At 42.2% G+C, this 16,506-nt stretch overlaps 1 protein-coding gene across 1 annotated transcript in view; it reads left to right on the top strand.

The window, feature by feature from the left end:
- Nucleotides 1-16,506, top strand: part of si (sucrase-isomaltase) — a 78,727-nt gene that overhangs the window by 29,806 nt on the left and 32,415 nt on the right. Inside the window, exons 18-24 of the mRNA XM_080053622.1 lie at nucleotides 4,019-4,173; nucleotides 6,979-7,063; nucleotides 10,901-10,957; nucleotides 12,954-13,078; nucleotides 13,436-13,524; nucleotides 13,702-13,751; nucleotides 14,587-14,778. Coding sequence (XP_079909748.1) covers nucleotides 4,019-4,173; nucleotides 6,979-7,063; nucleotides 10,901-10,957; nucleotides 12,954-13,078; nucleotides 13,436-13,524; nucleotides 13,702-13,751; nucleotides 14,587-14,778 — 753 coding nt within the window. The remainder of the gene's footprint in view (nucleotides 1-4,018; nucleotides 4,174-6,978; nucleotides 7,064-10,900; nucleotides 10,958-12,953; nucleotides 13,079-13,435; nucleotides 13,525-13,701; nucleotides 13,752-14,586; nucleotides 14,779-16,506) is intronic.

Genomic DNA, 16,506 nt, shown 5'->3' with positions numbered 1-16,506 from the left:
AAAAGGCAGCTGACTTTTTGCTCTGCTATTGACACTTGAGCAGTGCACTTTGTCCCAACTAACCTGCGTGAAAATGTGTAGGGTTGGCCTTTCAAACGTCTTTCTATGACTGGCTTGGATGTGAGGGGACATTTATCATTAAATTCAACTCCTGTATGTCCCACAACGGGAGTTGCATTTAGTTTAAAGGTTGAGGGTAAGCAGGATCATGTTCAGATTCCCACTGCTGCTGCTTTTGTTGCAGTTTATTTCTTTTTGTTGTTACCAATGAGGGATTGGCTTCATTAGTGCACTTAGGAACTGTATGTCCATCCTCTCCGCAGCGGAAGCAATACCATGGCCGGGGCTTGTTGAGTTGCTTATACTCTGAAACAGCTGATGGCAAAAATGGCTGGGAGGTTGGCTTTATCTGTGAAGTCACATTTGTGTCAGAGTTTAAAAATGTCTGACTTTTGTTCTTGTTTTGTGTGGTCAATTTAGCAACTTGGGCCTGTAACTCAACAACTTGCTTTTTTAATTTATCTGCTTCAACTGAAGCTTTCTGCTCTGAGCAGGCACACACGCTTTGTAGCTGGGACCACACTCGCTGTTTGGGACCGACTGGGGGTTGTTTGTTAACACCGAGGTGTTTTTTCATGCGCATTTCTTTATTCGCATGTTTGTCTTCTTCTGTGCGCAGTAAAAGAAGAAGTTCAGAGAAGGAAGGGGGGCATTTCATCTTTTGCTCAAGCTGAAGGTCGGTGATTAAAGTATCATTCCAACAGCCTCTACAAAACTGCTTTAACAGATGCCTATCGAACTCATCAGCTGAGACCCCTCCCCTTCTTTTGGCAGTGTGTAGAACAATTTGAAGCCTATGGAGGTAGGTTGACGGTTTCTCTCCAACGTTCTGAAAGGTACCCATGAACCTAGCAAACAGTTCGCCGCCATCCTCTACTGTGCCATAAGCTGAGTCAAGGAGCTGAATATATGCTAGTGCCGATCCTTGAGAACCGAGATGTTTGACAAAATCTGTAGCTGGGGGCAGTAAGCTGTCTACCACTCTACGTGTTCGGTTTAGGTCAGATAGTTTTGGGTCTGTTAAGAGAAGCTCTACACTTGACCTCCAGGTCTCATAATCTGCCTCATTATTTGGTCGTGGCAGTCTACCAGAAAAGGAACGAAGACGAGCACCGGCATAGTAGGAATGTGGGGCTTCTTCACTCCTAACAATATGCTCCACCACTACTTTCTGTATCTCAGGTGGGTTCATGTCATTTACGGTTAACACTGCACTTGGATTGACAGTCACTGGTGATTTGACTGTTTGGGGGCCTTTGGTCAGGTTTTGATATAATGTGGCCGAGCTTGGTGGGGGAAACACATTAGCTGTTGGCATAGGATCATCAGTGGAAATAGAGGGAGAAGCCCTCGACTGGGTAGCCTTGTGAGGTGGCGACATTGGACTCAGACCAAATGTATGGTCTTCCTCATTTTGGTTGGGGTTAAACGCTGGGGTTACAGTAGTTACGTTTAGCTTTGTTAGCTCTTCTTGCATGACAAGTTGGAATGACTTCCCTGTCATTTTAGCAATAGCTCGTAACTCCGAAATGTAACTTTTAGTGGCACTCTCAGTAACGGTGGGGGAATAAACGCTAGCAAGTGCACGGACATGGAATGTTACATCAGGTAAAGTGGGACTTCTGTAGTTAAACGGTAGCAAAGGGCTGAGTGTTTGCATTGCAGTTCCGAATGTGAACTCAACTATCGCATTGTTATGAAACTCAGAGTCTGGCTTATCAATGTAAAGAACCCTGTTAATGGATCCATGAGACTCCAAATAGCTTTGAATTTCATTATCAGCCTCTGACTTAGTTAACCCACTAATAATGGCAGAGTTAGGAACTTTAACTCCTTCTTCCGCTATTATTTCCATTTCACTAATTTTTGCCAAAACACCTTAAAATTAAACATTCAATATTTTGACAGGATAGGAAAAAAAAATGATTTACTCAAAAATCATCCACTTGCTCCTGGCTAGCTCGCCAAGTTCTGTAACACCTTCTTGGTTTAGCAGATTTAAATTTCAATGTAAGACAATATTCTGGGCCAGATTGTTAGGTTCGACTACTAGAGCAGGATGGATGATTAATGAGACAACACAGTAAGTTTAGTTTTATGATGTATTAGTGAAAGATTTATCAATAACAGTAGAGATCTTCACTGTCAACATATATCTTTCTGACACAATAGAAAAAAACACATATAAACAAATAAATCACATAACCTTGGGCCCAAGTAAAAAAAAGGATAAAGAAAATGTACCCCGGGGTATTTTAACTCAGACCGTATGGTGTTAATCACACCAATAAGTTATGAAAGTTCCGTAAAGAGTTCTCGTTGCACGGTATGCAGAAGAGTAGTGGCGTGCGAATCCTACCACTAGTGCAGGGCATTAGATAACTCACAGTCCAAAGAATTTCAACTCAATTCACTCATCACAGTGGATCCTGGTTCAGTAGTAGCTCGCCATCTTTGGACTGGATGTGGATTTCGAACATCAAAAGAAAACCTGACCAAAGGGAAAAAGAACACACTGGGGCTCTCCCGCAGCATCAAAATGGTGCCCGCGTGGCGGCGCGAAACAACAAAAGAAATTAGGTAACTTCACGTCTATCCAAAAAGAACAGCGTCGCTCTGACAGTTAGTTAGTTTGAGGGTATTCTGATCAAATTCAGTAAACAAAACAGTTGCTTGTTCGGTTCTAGCTCGGAGCATTAACGACAACGTGTGTTTCTCTCCGTCTCATCTCTCTTTCTGCGCAACTCACGGAACTCTCATGTAAACAACTACTCGCGCTTTACAGAGTTCAGAGTTCATACGTAAGAGTTTCAAAATAAAAGGCACTTATAATAAAATCAAGCTAACCTTTTCATACACTTAAAACAAAAAAAGAGTTCTCTTAGTACAGCATTTTGAATAAGTATAGCTTTCATTAGCCCTACAATAAATGCTTTAGTAGCCCTTATATTGACAGGGTTACACAGACACCAGTATTTATGTTGATGCTTTATGTATACAGAGCTATTACTGTAGGTGAACACAAATTACTTGGGAGAGGACACGCTCGCCCGTGTTGAAAAGCGTGAAGATTGATGCTCTTGAGACCTGCTGCATATGACATTTCCACATTCATCGCTGCTGCAAAAATAGCATGGCATCGAGGTAGGAAATGGGGAGTGGGGGGGGGGGGGGGTGTTGAGTAAGGAATGGTGTGTGTTGGAAGGGAAAAGGGGAAGAGGGGGGGGGGTATATTTGCTGGAGGACAGGGACATGATGATGATGATGATGAATTTGAAGTACAATTTCCACTAAGCGAGACAGCCAATGTGTGACCTTTGCTTTGCCCTAATCATGGCTCTCATCACACGACCATGCAGGCCAGTCCAAACACACACACACACACACACACACACACAGTTCTCATCACAGTCTCAGATGTGCCGAGGGCATAAATGATTAGCCAGATGAGAGGAGCACGGCCTGTTAGCAGCTAATCACCCTCTCACTCTGCGCTATCGTAGAAATTAAATCATACTTCTCCGTTTCCGTTTCTTTCTCACACACATTTTGAACCTTCCTTTCTCTTGAGTTCTCTTTTGCACATTCTCTGTGCAAACTCTGCTTTGGGATTAGTCTTGTGTCGAGTTATTTTCCATTTTAAATCAGTAATAAGTTGAATGCCCACTAATTCATCATGAATGAATTGGTAATGTTAGAAAAAAATAAAATAGTTCCTTGTTTTCCTCCCTCCTACCTCCTTTCCATCGCCTTCGCACTTTTTCTTTCCTCTCACTCCCAAGTCTGTCTCTCAGTTTCCCTCATTTACCCTCCAATTCGCTGCTTCCCTCGTTTACAAGCTCTCCGTGTCATCCTCCATTCTCTTTCTTTCCCCCCCCCGTGGATAGAAGACAAATCTTTATTTTTCGTCTCTTTCGTTCATCAATTCCCTCCCTTTAATCCATCTTTCTGTCTCCAGCCCCAGGATCCAGCTGTGTTTGGCGCCGGCTCAACGCTGGTGGAGAGCTCCAAACACTACCTGAGGATACGCTACACACTCCTCCCTTACCTATACACACTCTTCTACAAAGCACACACCACAGGGGAGACTGTTGTACGCCCAGTCATGCACGAGTAAGTCCTTCAAAATATCCCACCTATAGGCTACTTTTTTATTTTTTTTTTAACGATAATTTTTTGGGGCATTTTCTTTGAGAGACAGAGATGCAATGGGATAAAGGGGGGAATGACATGCAGAGAATGACCCGGGCCAGATTTGAACCCGTGGTCTGATGCTTCTGAGGACTGAGCCTCTATGGGGGGACTCTACACCTCGAGCGCCCCCGTAAAGGCTACTTTCATACTCATAAAACCAGTTCAGTCAAAGACACTTGCAACAAAGAAATGACCATCAACATTATGTTTAGATTAGGTGTATAATATAGTTCTGTTCTGATGTTTAAGTAGAAACTCACCTAATCCAAGCAGTGACAAGGATACAGACAGAGCTAATCCCCCATTGTCATCAATCTTAGTTAAATCAACAGGGAAAATGACCACACAGGAGGAGGTTGCCATAGTGAAGGTAACTGTAGCAGCCAACGACATATGCTTGAGAGCACCAATCCACCAACTTTGTCAATTCCCTGAATTCAGACAAAACCGTGGCCTGTCTCAGATAAACATGAAGCAGAATAGTAATGCAATTCAACTGACTGTACCCATGTGAATCCAAACCATGTTCCACTTCAGCTTGAATGCTTGCAAGGCCCCTCATTTGTGTAGTTGCTCAGGCATTACAGACAGGGTAAAAAAGTATTCAACTGAAATAAACCGAGAAATGTATGATGCTGGTATGCAAACCAGGCCTCCCATCCTTTGTGTCCTAACCAAAGTAGAAATTAACAAGAGTCCAGCGTATTATATTATGAAATAATAGTATTCAAAAAATGAATAGCCTAACCATGAAACATAGTTTGAGTAAAGAAACGTATGGCTATTCAGGAGCCTGAGGAGCCGCATCAGCTAAAGAGCATGCCATGCCTGAAGAGACACATCCCCTAACCACCTCAAACCACCAGTGAAAGCACTTGTTAGACAACGCCACAATGCATGAACAACATGTTTTGGTCAATGTGTACAACAATTAATAAACAAAGCCTGCATTGCAAATTAATAAACAAAGCTTGAGCAGCATAGCAAAAACGAACAGCCAGCAGTTCAACATGGCGCACACGTGACCAAGCCATACATTGCAAATCACTTTAGCCGACCACAATTTGAATATGGAACATTCAACAGCAGAGCAGCAAAGATGAACAAAATAGGCTACCACTTACCTCTGACCCCGGGCCCGGGATGATGGTAAAATCCGGCGAATAGTCCCATAATAGAAAGGTCCCTTTCCGATAACAAACACAGCACATCTCAGCGCCTGCCCTGGCAACAAAAGTGAAGGCCGTTTGACAGCCAACTGCCCAACGGGGCAGCGTACGACAAGGCGCAATGTCATTAGTAAATCCTCAATCAAGTTGTCCAACAAGAGGATGCAGTGCCCGGTAAGCTGTGTTCATTGACATGAGTAAACAGCGAGTAACGGTGACGAGCGACATATGTAATCACGGCTGCAATGCGCGCGCTGCACACCTGCGTAAAGGTAACTTGACGTAAGCCTACGTGACGGCTTACATCTTTCAATGAGCCAATCAGTGTAAGGATTTAGAAGGGAATTGAAAAAAGCTGTTTTGAGCAAAGAAATCAGGTTAAAATCAGTCAACCAGTGTTTGTAAAGCTGCAGAGTGCCTTATTTTGAATTCTTAGTTTAAACTTATATATAGGGACAGCTCTTAATGAAATGATCTCTGAATGTATACTTGTAGTGCGTATGTATGGTGCATGCAAATGTATTCTGTATGCTTACAATATGAACCTTTAGGCATCTAATGTGGGTAAGCGGGTGTGTGTATGCACACGGTATGATGTAGGCTATGATTTGAGTTTCTTCTTTTTTATGAGAAAAATGTAATTGCTTGTTTCAGATTTTTTTTGTGTATGTGATTCCTATTTTGGGAAAACTGTATAGGAATTGTTTTGCTTTTTAGGGACCCCAGGAAGAATAGTTGTCACAATGGTGACAACTAATGGGGATCCAACAAACAATAAACAATAAACAGTGTAAAGGATATTGCAACAGCTGGTCAGTCTGTCAGCCAATACAAGCGCAACTTCAACGCTGTGCCAGGCCTAAATAGGGGTATGCTTCATTTAGCATGCTTGAACTTTATAATGCTGGATTATATTAGATTTATGACAAACAATGTTGTCCTTATTCCAAAAGCCTATAGGCCTAGTAGCCTAAATCATGCACTTGTACAGAAATAAAACCAAACATTATTAACATGATTGTGCATTTGGAGAAAAAAAAAGAGAACAAACGCTGTTGTTCTTCTGTGTTTTGTTTTGATATGGAATCTAGGCCTATGTGCCTGCCAACAATATTTTCCGGAATTTATACACTGGGTGATCCTCCATGTATCTGAATTATAGGCTGTGTAGGGACCTACAAAACTATCCTACAGTTTAAAAAATATAAAGAGGGTATTTTTTCATATGTGGGTAAATTAAATTAAAACTACATTTTCCAAATTCCTTTTTTATTGTAGTGGCTGTACAACACTGCATTTTTTTAAGTTTTCTTTCTCTTTTTTACTTTGTTTTGATTTAAAAACTTTAAATGAATGAATGAATGAATGATGGAAATATAAGATGTAGCATAATTCAATGGTTGTCATTGAAGAGTGGTAGTGTACAGTAGTAACTGAATGAGCAAGGAAGGACATGCTTGTACACAATGAATGTAGTCTAAATATGGTCTTGTTTCCTGGAACATAATGAAAAGTATATGCAATTGATTATGTATTCTCCTTGTCTCTCCCCAAGATTTTACTCTGACAGCACCACCTGGACAGTGGACCGCCAGTTCCTCTGGGGAAAACACCTGCTCATCACACCTGTCCTGGACCCGGTCAGCCAATACACACATGAAAAAAATCAATGCATCACGGAATACACGCACAAACATACAGCATATGAACATGATTTAATCCTTCAGATACATATGCTCAGTCAATGTATGTCATGTACTTGCATGGAGCGCTTCATATCTACACACAGAAAATATCATAGAAAGTACAGAGAAGTGTGTCCTGCAGATGATGCAGATGAGATGATCAGTTACTCACACACTCATACACACACACACACCCTGACCTCCACTGGGAGAACATGACATGGGATTTCTTTGTTGCCCTCCCCTCCTCTCATCCCTCTTTCATATCCTCCCTCTTTTCTCTCAGCTCTAATGAGAGCACTGACCTCATTACTAGCAGATTATAAGTGTAGATAGAAGTGTGTATATGTGTGTGTTTGTGAGTGTTTCTCTCAGTGTGTATGTGTGTCTGTCTGTATGTGTAAACGTGTGTGCCTGTACGCAAATGTGTATGTGTGCATACGCAGCAATTGCGGTCATGTCAAAGTGGCCTGATTAATAAGCAATTTAGCCTGGCCTCATGTGTATTACAGAATAGTAGAAAGCGAATTGGATTCATAGTGGGGCCGGGGAAGTAACTTCAATCAGTGTGATTGTGGAAAAGTTTCTCATACAATAAGTGGAGGGTTTAGCTTGAAGGGCCTCGAGGTCTGAGCTAACCTAAGGGTACGGAAGAGGAAGGGCCACCAGCAAATGATGCAAGTTGTTATTTTTCTGAATCAAAAAGACAAGCAAGCCAAATACAAATAGCAGTCAGAATGGCCCCTGTACTTTGGGTTCTTGCAAAGCCAGAGGCAAAGTTCAACTGTAGTGCAGTCTGTAACACGATAGGATGAAAAGAAATCCATTATAAGTGAGTGTGTTATGGGCTGACTTCAATTGTGACCACCCGCCTGTTGTCTTTCTTCTGAAAACTGCTGTGCTTTGCATCAAAATTCCTTGATAATTGGATAGAGAGGAATGTCTGCAATACAAATCCAACGCTTAAGGCTCTTGCACACCGGACACGTCGTGAATAAAAAGCACAAAATGCAAATAATTTGGAATGTGAATTTTGACACGTCTGACTATCGGAAGTGATGTCTTCTTTCGTAAAAATAAAAGCCGCAATTTTGCTAAGCGAAATTACGTCGCTGATATGGAAGCTTGTATTGACTGTATTTACATTTGATAATTATTATTACTGGGCGAATTTATCACACAAAAAAAAAAACGCGCCCGGTGTGCAGAACCTTTAAGAGGCACCTTTTGACCTTGCTTGCGATGGTTAAGAGATTTCATGACTTGATGAACTTATTCAGGAATTATATCAAGCCTTGTATTACCATGTGGCCTTCATCTACATAACTCCTTGGATGACACCATAAAGCAACTAAAGGGAGGAGTTGGTTAAATGGGAGGCCATGGACTAGCCAGTCAATAGTATGTGGCACAAAGTGTTGAATAAATAGATAGTTTTTTTTATTGCCTTTATTTAAGATTTGTGTTTTGTTGACTTGTTTTGTATTTGCACCGTGTTCCCACTTCATGCATTTACTTTGGCCTACAAGTAAATGCAGCAAGTTTTAGTTCTTATATTTGGATGTTTTTCCTTATGGAAATGTTTTGAGCCATTGTAGCACGTTTTCCTTTGTCGGCCATGCCTTGTAGCAGACCGGCACAGCAAGCTGACATACAGTAGCTTTAGAAGCATTCTGCACCTCTGCCAGACTACCTTTCAAAGGATTCTTTACAAATGAAGGATCTCATGTGGGCCCAATCTTTTTGTGGTGACAGTTTTGCTGCTGAGTCGTGTGGGCTGCTGTGGTTTAAGCCAGGGAGAGGGCAGGCATTAGGTAGCAGAGTGCCCCACTATCTGTTACAGATGCATCAGGCTGTGAAGGGCCACATAAAGAGATAGTGTCAGCCACTTGAGTAAGGTCACCGGCTGATCTTTTAACAACCCTTCCAAACTTACCTTTAAATTCCTTTTTTACTTCTCTCAACTCTCACTCTCTCTCTCTCTCTCTTCTCTTTCTATTTATCGCTCTGTCCGATTTGCCTCTCCCGTTCTCTAATGACGGTCTTGCGCTATCATTCAGATCAGTCGATGCTGTAACCTTGATCTCTCTGATATACTGGAGAGCTCTCTCGCACTCGCTCTCTCTCTCTCTCTGTGTCATCCCCTCTGGTCTTCATCGAGGCTTCAACTCTCCCTCCTCTTGCCCATTACTCCCTGTTCTTTTTAGCGCTCATCCTCTCATCAAACGTTGGCTCCCTTATCTCATCTGCATTCTCTTAATCAGCTGCTGTCAGATCACCCCCTGTGATCCCATTTTTATTTCATCCCATCTCTCGTTCCCTCTCTCTCTCTCTCTCTCTCTCTCTCTCTCTCTTTTTTTTTCTCAATCAGTTTCTGTCTTTCTGCCCCTCTCATCTACGCCATCTGATCTGATCATACTGCCAGTATGAATCTTTGACCCACCTGATCAAACCTTACCTTATGGCTAAGTGAGCTCCGCTACTTTAAATGAGGGTACGTGGGCCTCACGCCTTGTCCCTCTCAATCACAGTTAGCTGCCGTGCTTTAAGCCCCGCAGTCCCTTTCCATTTGTCAGCAGGGTGAGTGATAGGCGCTGCGAGCAAATCAAGCACCAGAGAATGAGCTATAGGGGGATCATCCATTTCCCAGGGCTGTCATGCCACAGCCTGTGCAGCGCTTGTGACTGGTAATCTCCCCTCAAACTGCAAATATGCCCCCCCCCAAAAAAAAGTGGACATTGACTGAATCAATATGGTTATCAAGCCACTATAGCAATACATCTATAACAATAGCATAATGTGTAATGCTGTACTTTTTTTTACAGTTTTCTGCTAGTGAAATGATCTCTTATTTGTCTAACTATTCCTTGCACGGTATTCTCTCACCTGCTTAGTTTTTTCTCGGCTTTCTTGTTCCTAATAACGGGCCCCAGAGGGCCAGAGAATTAGGACATGCTGGTGGAGAGAGAGAGAGAGAGAGAGAGAGAGAGAGAGAGAGAGAGAGAGAGAGAGAGAGAGAGAGAGAGAGAGAGAGAGAGAGAGAGAGAGAGAGAGAGAGAGAGAGAGAGAGAGAGAGAGAGAGAGAGAGACGGCGACGGCCTTGGCCTACACAGCTGACATAGTGTGTTTCACAATGCGGTCCATTTTGGAAGGAGCTCTACTTGGCTCTCTCGTTCGCTGTGCTCTCTGTGTTCGTCTCTATCTTTTCCTCTGTTCATTCCCTGTCAGAAAGATCAGGGAAGTGACAACGCTATCAAAAGCCCAGCGCCTTTCTATTGATTCCTCCCGCCTGTACGACACCTTAAGCCATCAAAAGGCTGTCGCCTATCAGTTGGCGCTTGATGCCTCGTCTTTTCCATCAGCTGTTGCGTCATAGCACTGTAGACTGAAATGTCACAAGGTCTGTGCGGAAACTTTGGATCAGTTGATATGGGCAGTTTTAAAATGAGTCCCCTTGATGGAGGAAAACAATTGTTTCCCTCGTATCTATTATTAAGTTGCAGTGTTTTATAGCAGCAAGAAATACTTCCTTTTATTTTGGTTCTCCTTGGGGTTGAGTTTGGCAAGATTATTGTGTAAGGATTGGTGCAGTCGAGACCAAGCAGGTCTTCCTGGCGGAAAACAAGAATCAAACAGAGGCATGCTTTCACATAACACCCACAGTGGACCCCTGTTGATGTCTGCCTCACACATAATAGGCATTTAACGGCTAAAAACACACCTTTAGATCATCGTTCAAAAATGCACACATATTTTAATATCAGACGTATATTTTGTTCTGGTTTCTTGCAGGGTGTGGATCGGGTGCGAGCATACATCCCAGACGCTGTGTGGTATGACTATGAGACGGTAAGAATGTTCTGCTAAATTTAAAATACTTTTTTTTTTCTCCAAATAAAATCCCGATCTTCTTAAGAAGTGTTGCTACAGAAGGTGTGTAAAGTGTGATCATTATTATAATAATAATTGTACTTGGTAAAATTGTTCCAGTGCATTAATTCATATATTTAAAGCAGAAATGACAGGCACAATTGTTGCTGTAATATTTGATTTTAGAGATTATAAAATCGAAGTGAAATGTGAAATTTGAAATGCACACATTATTGTCAGCCTCATACATTTGTCTAATAGGCAATTCATGAAAACTACATTTTTACTCAAATAAGGCAGCAAATTTTTGATGTTTTTGTCAATGTACACACATGAGGGGATTATTAAAAAAATCAACATTTAATATAATGTAACCAGATTCTAAACCACAAGGCATAATAAATTACAAGTGACGGTGAATCAAAGTATATCTTAAGAGACTGAACCTCTTAAGCCTCATACATATGACGCACTGGAAAATTGTATGACAAATAAAACAGGATTCATTTTCTCGGTTTGGTATAATGGAATGCATTGGATTGTACAGTTATACCTAATTAGTTGATACAATGAAGGTGTAATTCTCGACAAACATGATTGCAAAGGGGCTTATAAGTGTCATGTAACGTTAGTGAAATTAACACACACACACACACACACACACACGTACACACACAAAGGACGTGTGTATCACATGAAAGTCTTTGCCTGGAGTTCTTTGTTTGAGACTGAGAGACGATGGCGATAAGGCGATAGCGAGAGTGAGGACAAAGATAGAGTGAAAGAAGGGACAGGGAAGAGAGGGGAGAGACTATCTCCCTGACAGAGAGATAAAAGAGGTGTTGAGCTCCGTTGGGACCTTATTTGGGCGTCACAGTGGTGATGTAAAAAGCGCCCACTGATCGGATGAACGATTAGATTGGCTGTCTTGCCGCCGGCCCCTTGTCCTGGTCGGTCCCCCGTGATTATCTGGGAAGGAGGGGGGAGGGGGGGTATTGATGTGCTGAAAATGACCATGAAAAAACAAGTTCCAGAGGAAAGAAATAATGGCACAAAAACAGAGGGATGAAAGGAGCAAAAACAGACAGGATAGGAGATTAACTAAGAAAAAGACAAGAGAGAAGATGAGTAGAAAGTGTGCGGGGGGGGGGGGGCAATTATAGTATGTAAAGGCAATGAGAAGATGGGAGGATTGGCCAGAAGGAATAGAGGAGAAGAAGAGAGGAATACAGAGAGCTGGAGAAGACCCTCCTTAAGGCAGACAATGAGGGGGTGATAAGATCTGAAATTGCTTGTATACGCTCCACTAACTCCAGCCCACACACTCGCCTATGCTGTACTGTACTGCATAAAACAGTACATGCACACACACGCACGCGCACACACACGCACATACACACACACACACACACACACACACACACACACACACACACACACACACACACACACACACACACACACACACACACACACCTCCATGGGATTGAAGGAGAAAGGGATTAAAAAAAAGAATTAGAGCACTGGGAAGTAGGTAGAAGGAGCAGGAGAGGAGATAGAAAGAAGAGCACTTCTAAATTGTTTTAGGCTGCTCTGGAGAGTTCAGTCCTCAGGGGATCAGAAATTAACTGTTCTCTATCAGGCCCCTTCGAGAGGGGCAGAGACAGGGACACAAAGGGAGAGAGAAATGTGTCTCCAAATCTTAAATGAGTGTCTCCTAGCAGAATGCCGGCACAGATGTATCATTATAACGTCAAAAATAACACGTTTACTTTGCCATCTTCTTCAAGTGACTCAGCCATTGGCTTTAAGCACACAAGGACACATTATTCTCACTAGAAAGTTATTGAAAGTGTCAACAACATGTATGTTACCTTGAGTAAACAGATACCTACAAACACAACATAAACAGCAGCTATTTTGGAAAATGTGGAAATCTAGCTGAATGAATAGATTGTGTCGTCCTACCAATCAGATGGAGCGACTGGCCGACCGCAGAACGCATGTCGATATGTATCTACCTGCTGACAAGCTTGGTTTACACATCAGAGGTGGTGCCGTCCTGCCCACGCAGAGACCTGATGTCACTACCACATACAGGTACACACACACGCACACACGCGCACACACACACACACACACACACACACACACACACACACACACACACACACACACACACACACACACACACACACACACACACACACACACACACACACACACACACACACACACACACACACACACACAGTAACCACCCCTTAAATAATGCACTAATTGTGTGATGCACATTTATTGTATATTTCAAGTGCACGTGTTGATAAATAAGTCAAACTGTGTATACTGTTGTATTTGATGAATGTGCACTGATTCATGTAATAGTTGTTTGGTTCACTGAATTTAAAGTACATGCGTGTATGGTGTTTTTACTTTTGTGCATGTGTATGTCTGTAGCCGGCGTCAACCCATGGGTTTGATGGTTTCTCTTGACGACAACAACCAGGCAGCTGGGGAGCTATTCTGGGATGATGGCGATTCCAGAGGTATTGTGTTCTAATCGGAGCTCTGATCTTGTTAAGCACAAAGTTACCACATGAGCCAGAGTGACTGTTCAAACACTGTCATGTTCAGCTTCAAGGCACATTAACAAGTGAAGGTTGGTTACCCAGTGTGACTGTTTTATGAGTTTTGTCAATCATCTGCCCCATTTCTTTCTACAGAAACTGTTAAAACAGGCAACCACATCCACTACGAGTTCACCGCTATCTATGTAAGTTTCACACCATGTTTCAAGGCCCAGCCCACACATTCCTTCAGATCTGAATTCCAGTTCACACTTCAAAGCCACCGGACACTTTGGACTTTTACATCTCCAGAACACCAAAACATGATTTATCCATGTTACGCTGCAGAAGCCCAAATGAAACCCCCTGCCCCCCCCCCCCCCCCATGTTAAAGCACTAAGGATTACCTAACATGTTTCATGTATGCCCAGAGATGTTATTCATGTACTACTCTAGAATTGCACTGGGTTGGCTGGTTTACAGACAGGGAAATATATTGGAACAGATGTATAACCCTCCTGTTATCCTCAAAAACACATTTCCCTCTTGGGGTCAATCTGACCCCAGGGATATTTGCCTCCAGAAAATGATTTACAGAAAATTGTTGACCACGTTTTTGTGTTTATTTGTTGAATACATAAATAACCCCTTGATAATGAAACCTATCAGTGAGTTGACCTGTTCTCTAGCGCCACCATCACCATACAAAATATTGTACTTGAGATGATAATTTTAGAGAGGAGGCATTTGTACTTGGGAAGACTTGGATGTGATCAACTCGCAAGCCTACATTGGCTTCCTCATTTTGGCGGGATAAAAAAGTCAAGTATTATTTTTTGAATGATAAACAGAGTTTCAACCTGTGACTGTTGTACATTGGAATAGCATATTTCAATATATCCATCTATCTATACAGAACAGCAAAAGAAGAAAACAATGTTACATGATGCAATGTGTGAATGTAGCATTTTACATTTGAGGACATGTGACAACGTTAATGGGTTCATATAGGCATATAACTGTGTCTCCTCTGCCTTATAGGGAGTACTAACACTGCAGGTGATGCATGCTGGCTACAAGGACCCAGACAACCTTAAGTTTGAGGACATTACTGTCCTTGGTGTACCTCGGCCTCCCATGTCCGTCTCTGTGACTCACGTTGGCAGCGGTTCACATGGAAACTCTACCACTGCAGTGCCGGACACGGGCATAGAGTACAACGCAGTCAAGAAGGTGAATACATTAATTCATAGAAATTGTCATTCACAAATGCATAATAAAAAACAGCCACTATTCATTTCTCTCAGGGCTTTAGAGAGGCATATGACAGTGCTGATCATTATTCTTATATCAAATGACTTAATGTGATGTGAAAAGGTTTCATTTAGTGATGAACCCAAAAAAAGCATTTTCAATTGATAATGCAGTTTCCCCCTGTGCCATGCAAGGCATTTTTCCAGCATATTTCAGTTCATTGTGTTGGTTTTATGGCGCGTAACTTTGCTGTGTTGGTTGAGTCTCTCACCTCATCTCAACTTTGTTCCCAGCAGCTGCGGTTTTGGTTTCACGGCCCATAAGTTCTCTGTTTTGGTTCAGTCTCACCCCATCTCAACTTTGGCGAAGACAGCTGCGATTTTCAGCAACAACAAAAAAAAACAGGCTCTGATGAAGCCACTGCACACAGTCAGCCCAGCACCAAACAGACAGACTGATAAAATATATAGGACCAGCTAGTGAAAATGATCACTGATAAAGTGTTAGTAGGTTTGATCAATGCCTTTGATTTTAATAAATAATGCAACAGTAAGCACTACCAACTCATAATATTAAAAATTAACTCATTTGTTTAGGTATTTTTCACTATCAGGAAAACCTGACACTGATGCAGGATAGATGCAAGGTAGATGAGTTCCACAGTGGCTACTCCTCTCACCATCTGCCATTTGTTTCAATAAGAACCAGAGGTGAAGCCATTACTGTACATTTTCAAGGTTAGCCTTAGAGTGTAAAAAATGATAACAGTTTACATTAGGTGAGGATCGTTAAAGTTGTGTGTGCCGATGTGCGTGTTTGCGAAAGACATAGAAATGATAAGAAAATAAGATTATGTGCAATGATCCTATAGTAGGCCCAGGGTTATGAGCAAAAGGCAAGGGCATACACTGTCAAGAGGTTCAGTTAAGTAATACTAGAAGAATTTGCTTTCACATGTGTGTCATGTGTGTGGGGCCGTGGCTATGCGTGTGTAGAGATCCTCAAGGTCTCCCCGGTTGCACACATACAAGCTGGCATTTATCAAATGTTTCCCACCAGTAATGATATCCTGCGGGTGAAGGGTAAATGTGCTGTTAAACCTAAACCCTGGCTTGTCAGTTCCATCAGTCTTAGTATGCCTACTCAGACTGGGCCTTGAATGTAGCTCACAGCCGCCAAACGTCATTAGTTCCAGCTTCACTTATATAGAACAGCACTTTACAATAGAGGCGGGTCCCATTCACCTTCTCTTTTTTGGCATGATTATGTTTTTTTTCCCATTTTCGCGTACATTATAGCCATACTGCCTTCTATATTGTCCTTCTTTCTTCTCTTTTTTTTCTTTTCGAAACACGACTTGCCTCATTTGCCTGTGTGTCCTGCAAGATGTGTTATTTTACACCATTGACTTGCTGAGGTGTGATTCCAAATTAAAAACGACACCAGGAAAATAGACGAAGGAAAACATCCCAGAAGTCTATTCGTCCGCTGAGGATGCATCATATGGTGACCGTATAGCGACTGGAGTGAAAGGGACTCCCTCCACTATTTGTTGTGAGAATGACTCATAATTCCCAGCAGAGGCTTTTGTTACAACTAGGGAAATTAACAGCTGTGTCTTAATTGATAGCGCACGCAACGTCAAGCACACATTCTGTCTCAGGGAAGAAAGTCTGGGCTTACTTGCATTAAAAAAAAAAAAGGCTG

Source organism: Ammodytes marinus (genome assembly GCF_949987685.1).
Source record: "Ammodytes marinus genome assembly, chromosome: 3".
In the NCBI taxonomy this organism is placed as follows: Eukaryota; Metazoa; Chordata; class Actinopteri; order Uranoscopiformes; family Ammodytidae; genus Ammodytes; species Ammodytes marinus.
The sequence above is the reverse complement of the archived record's forward strand: the minus strand, read 5'-3'. Positions and strand labels throughout refer to the sequence as shown.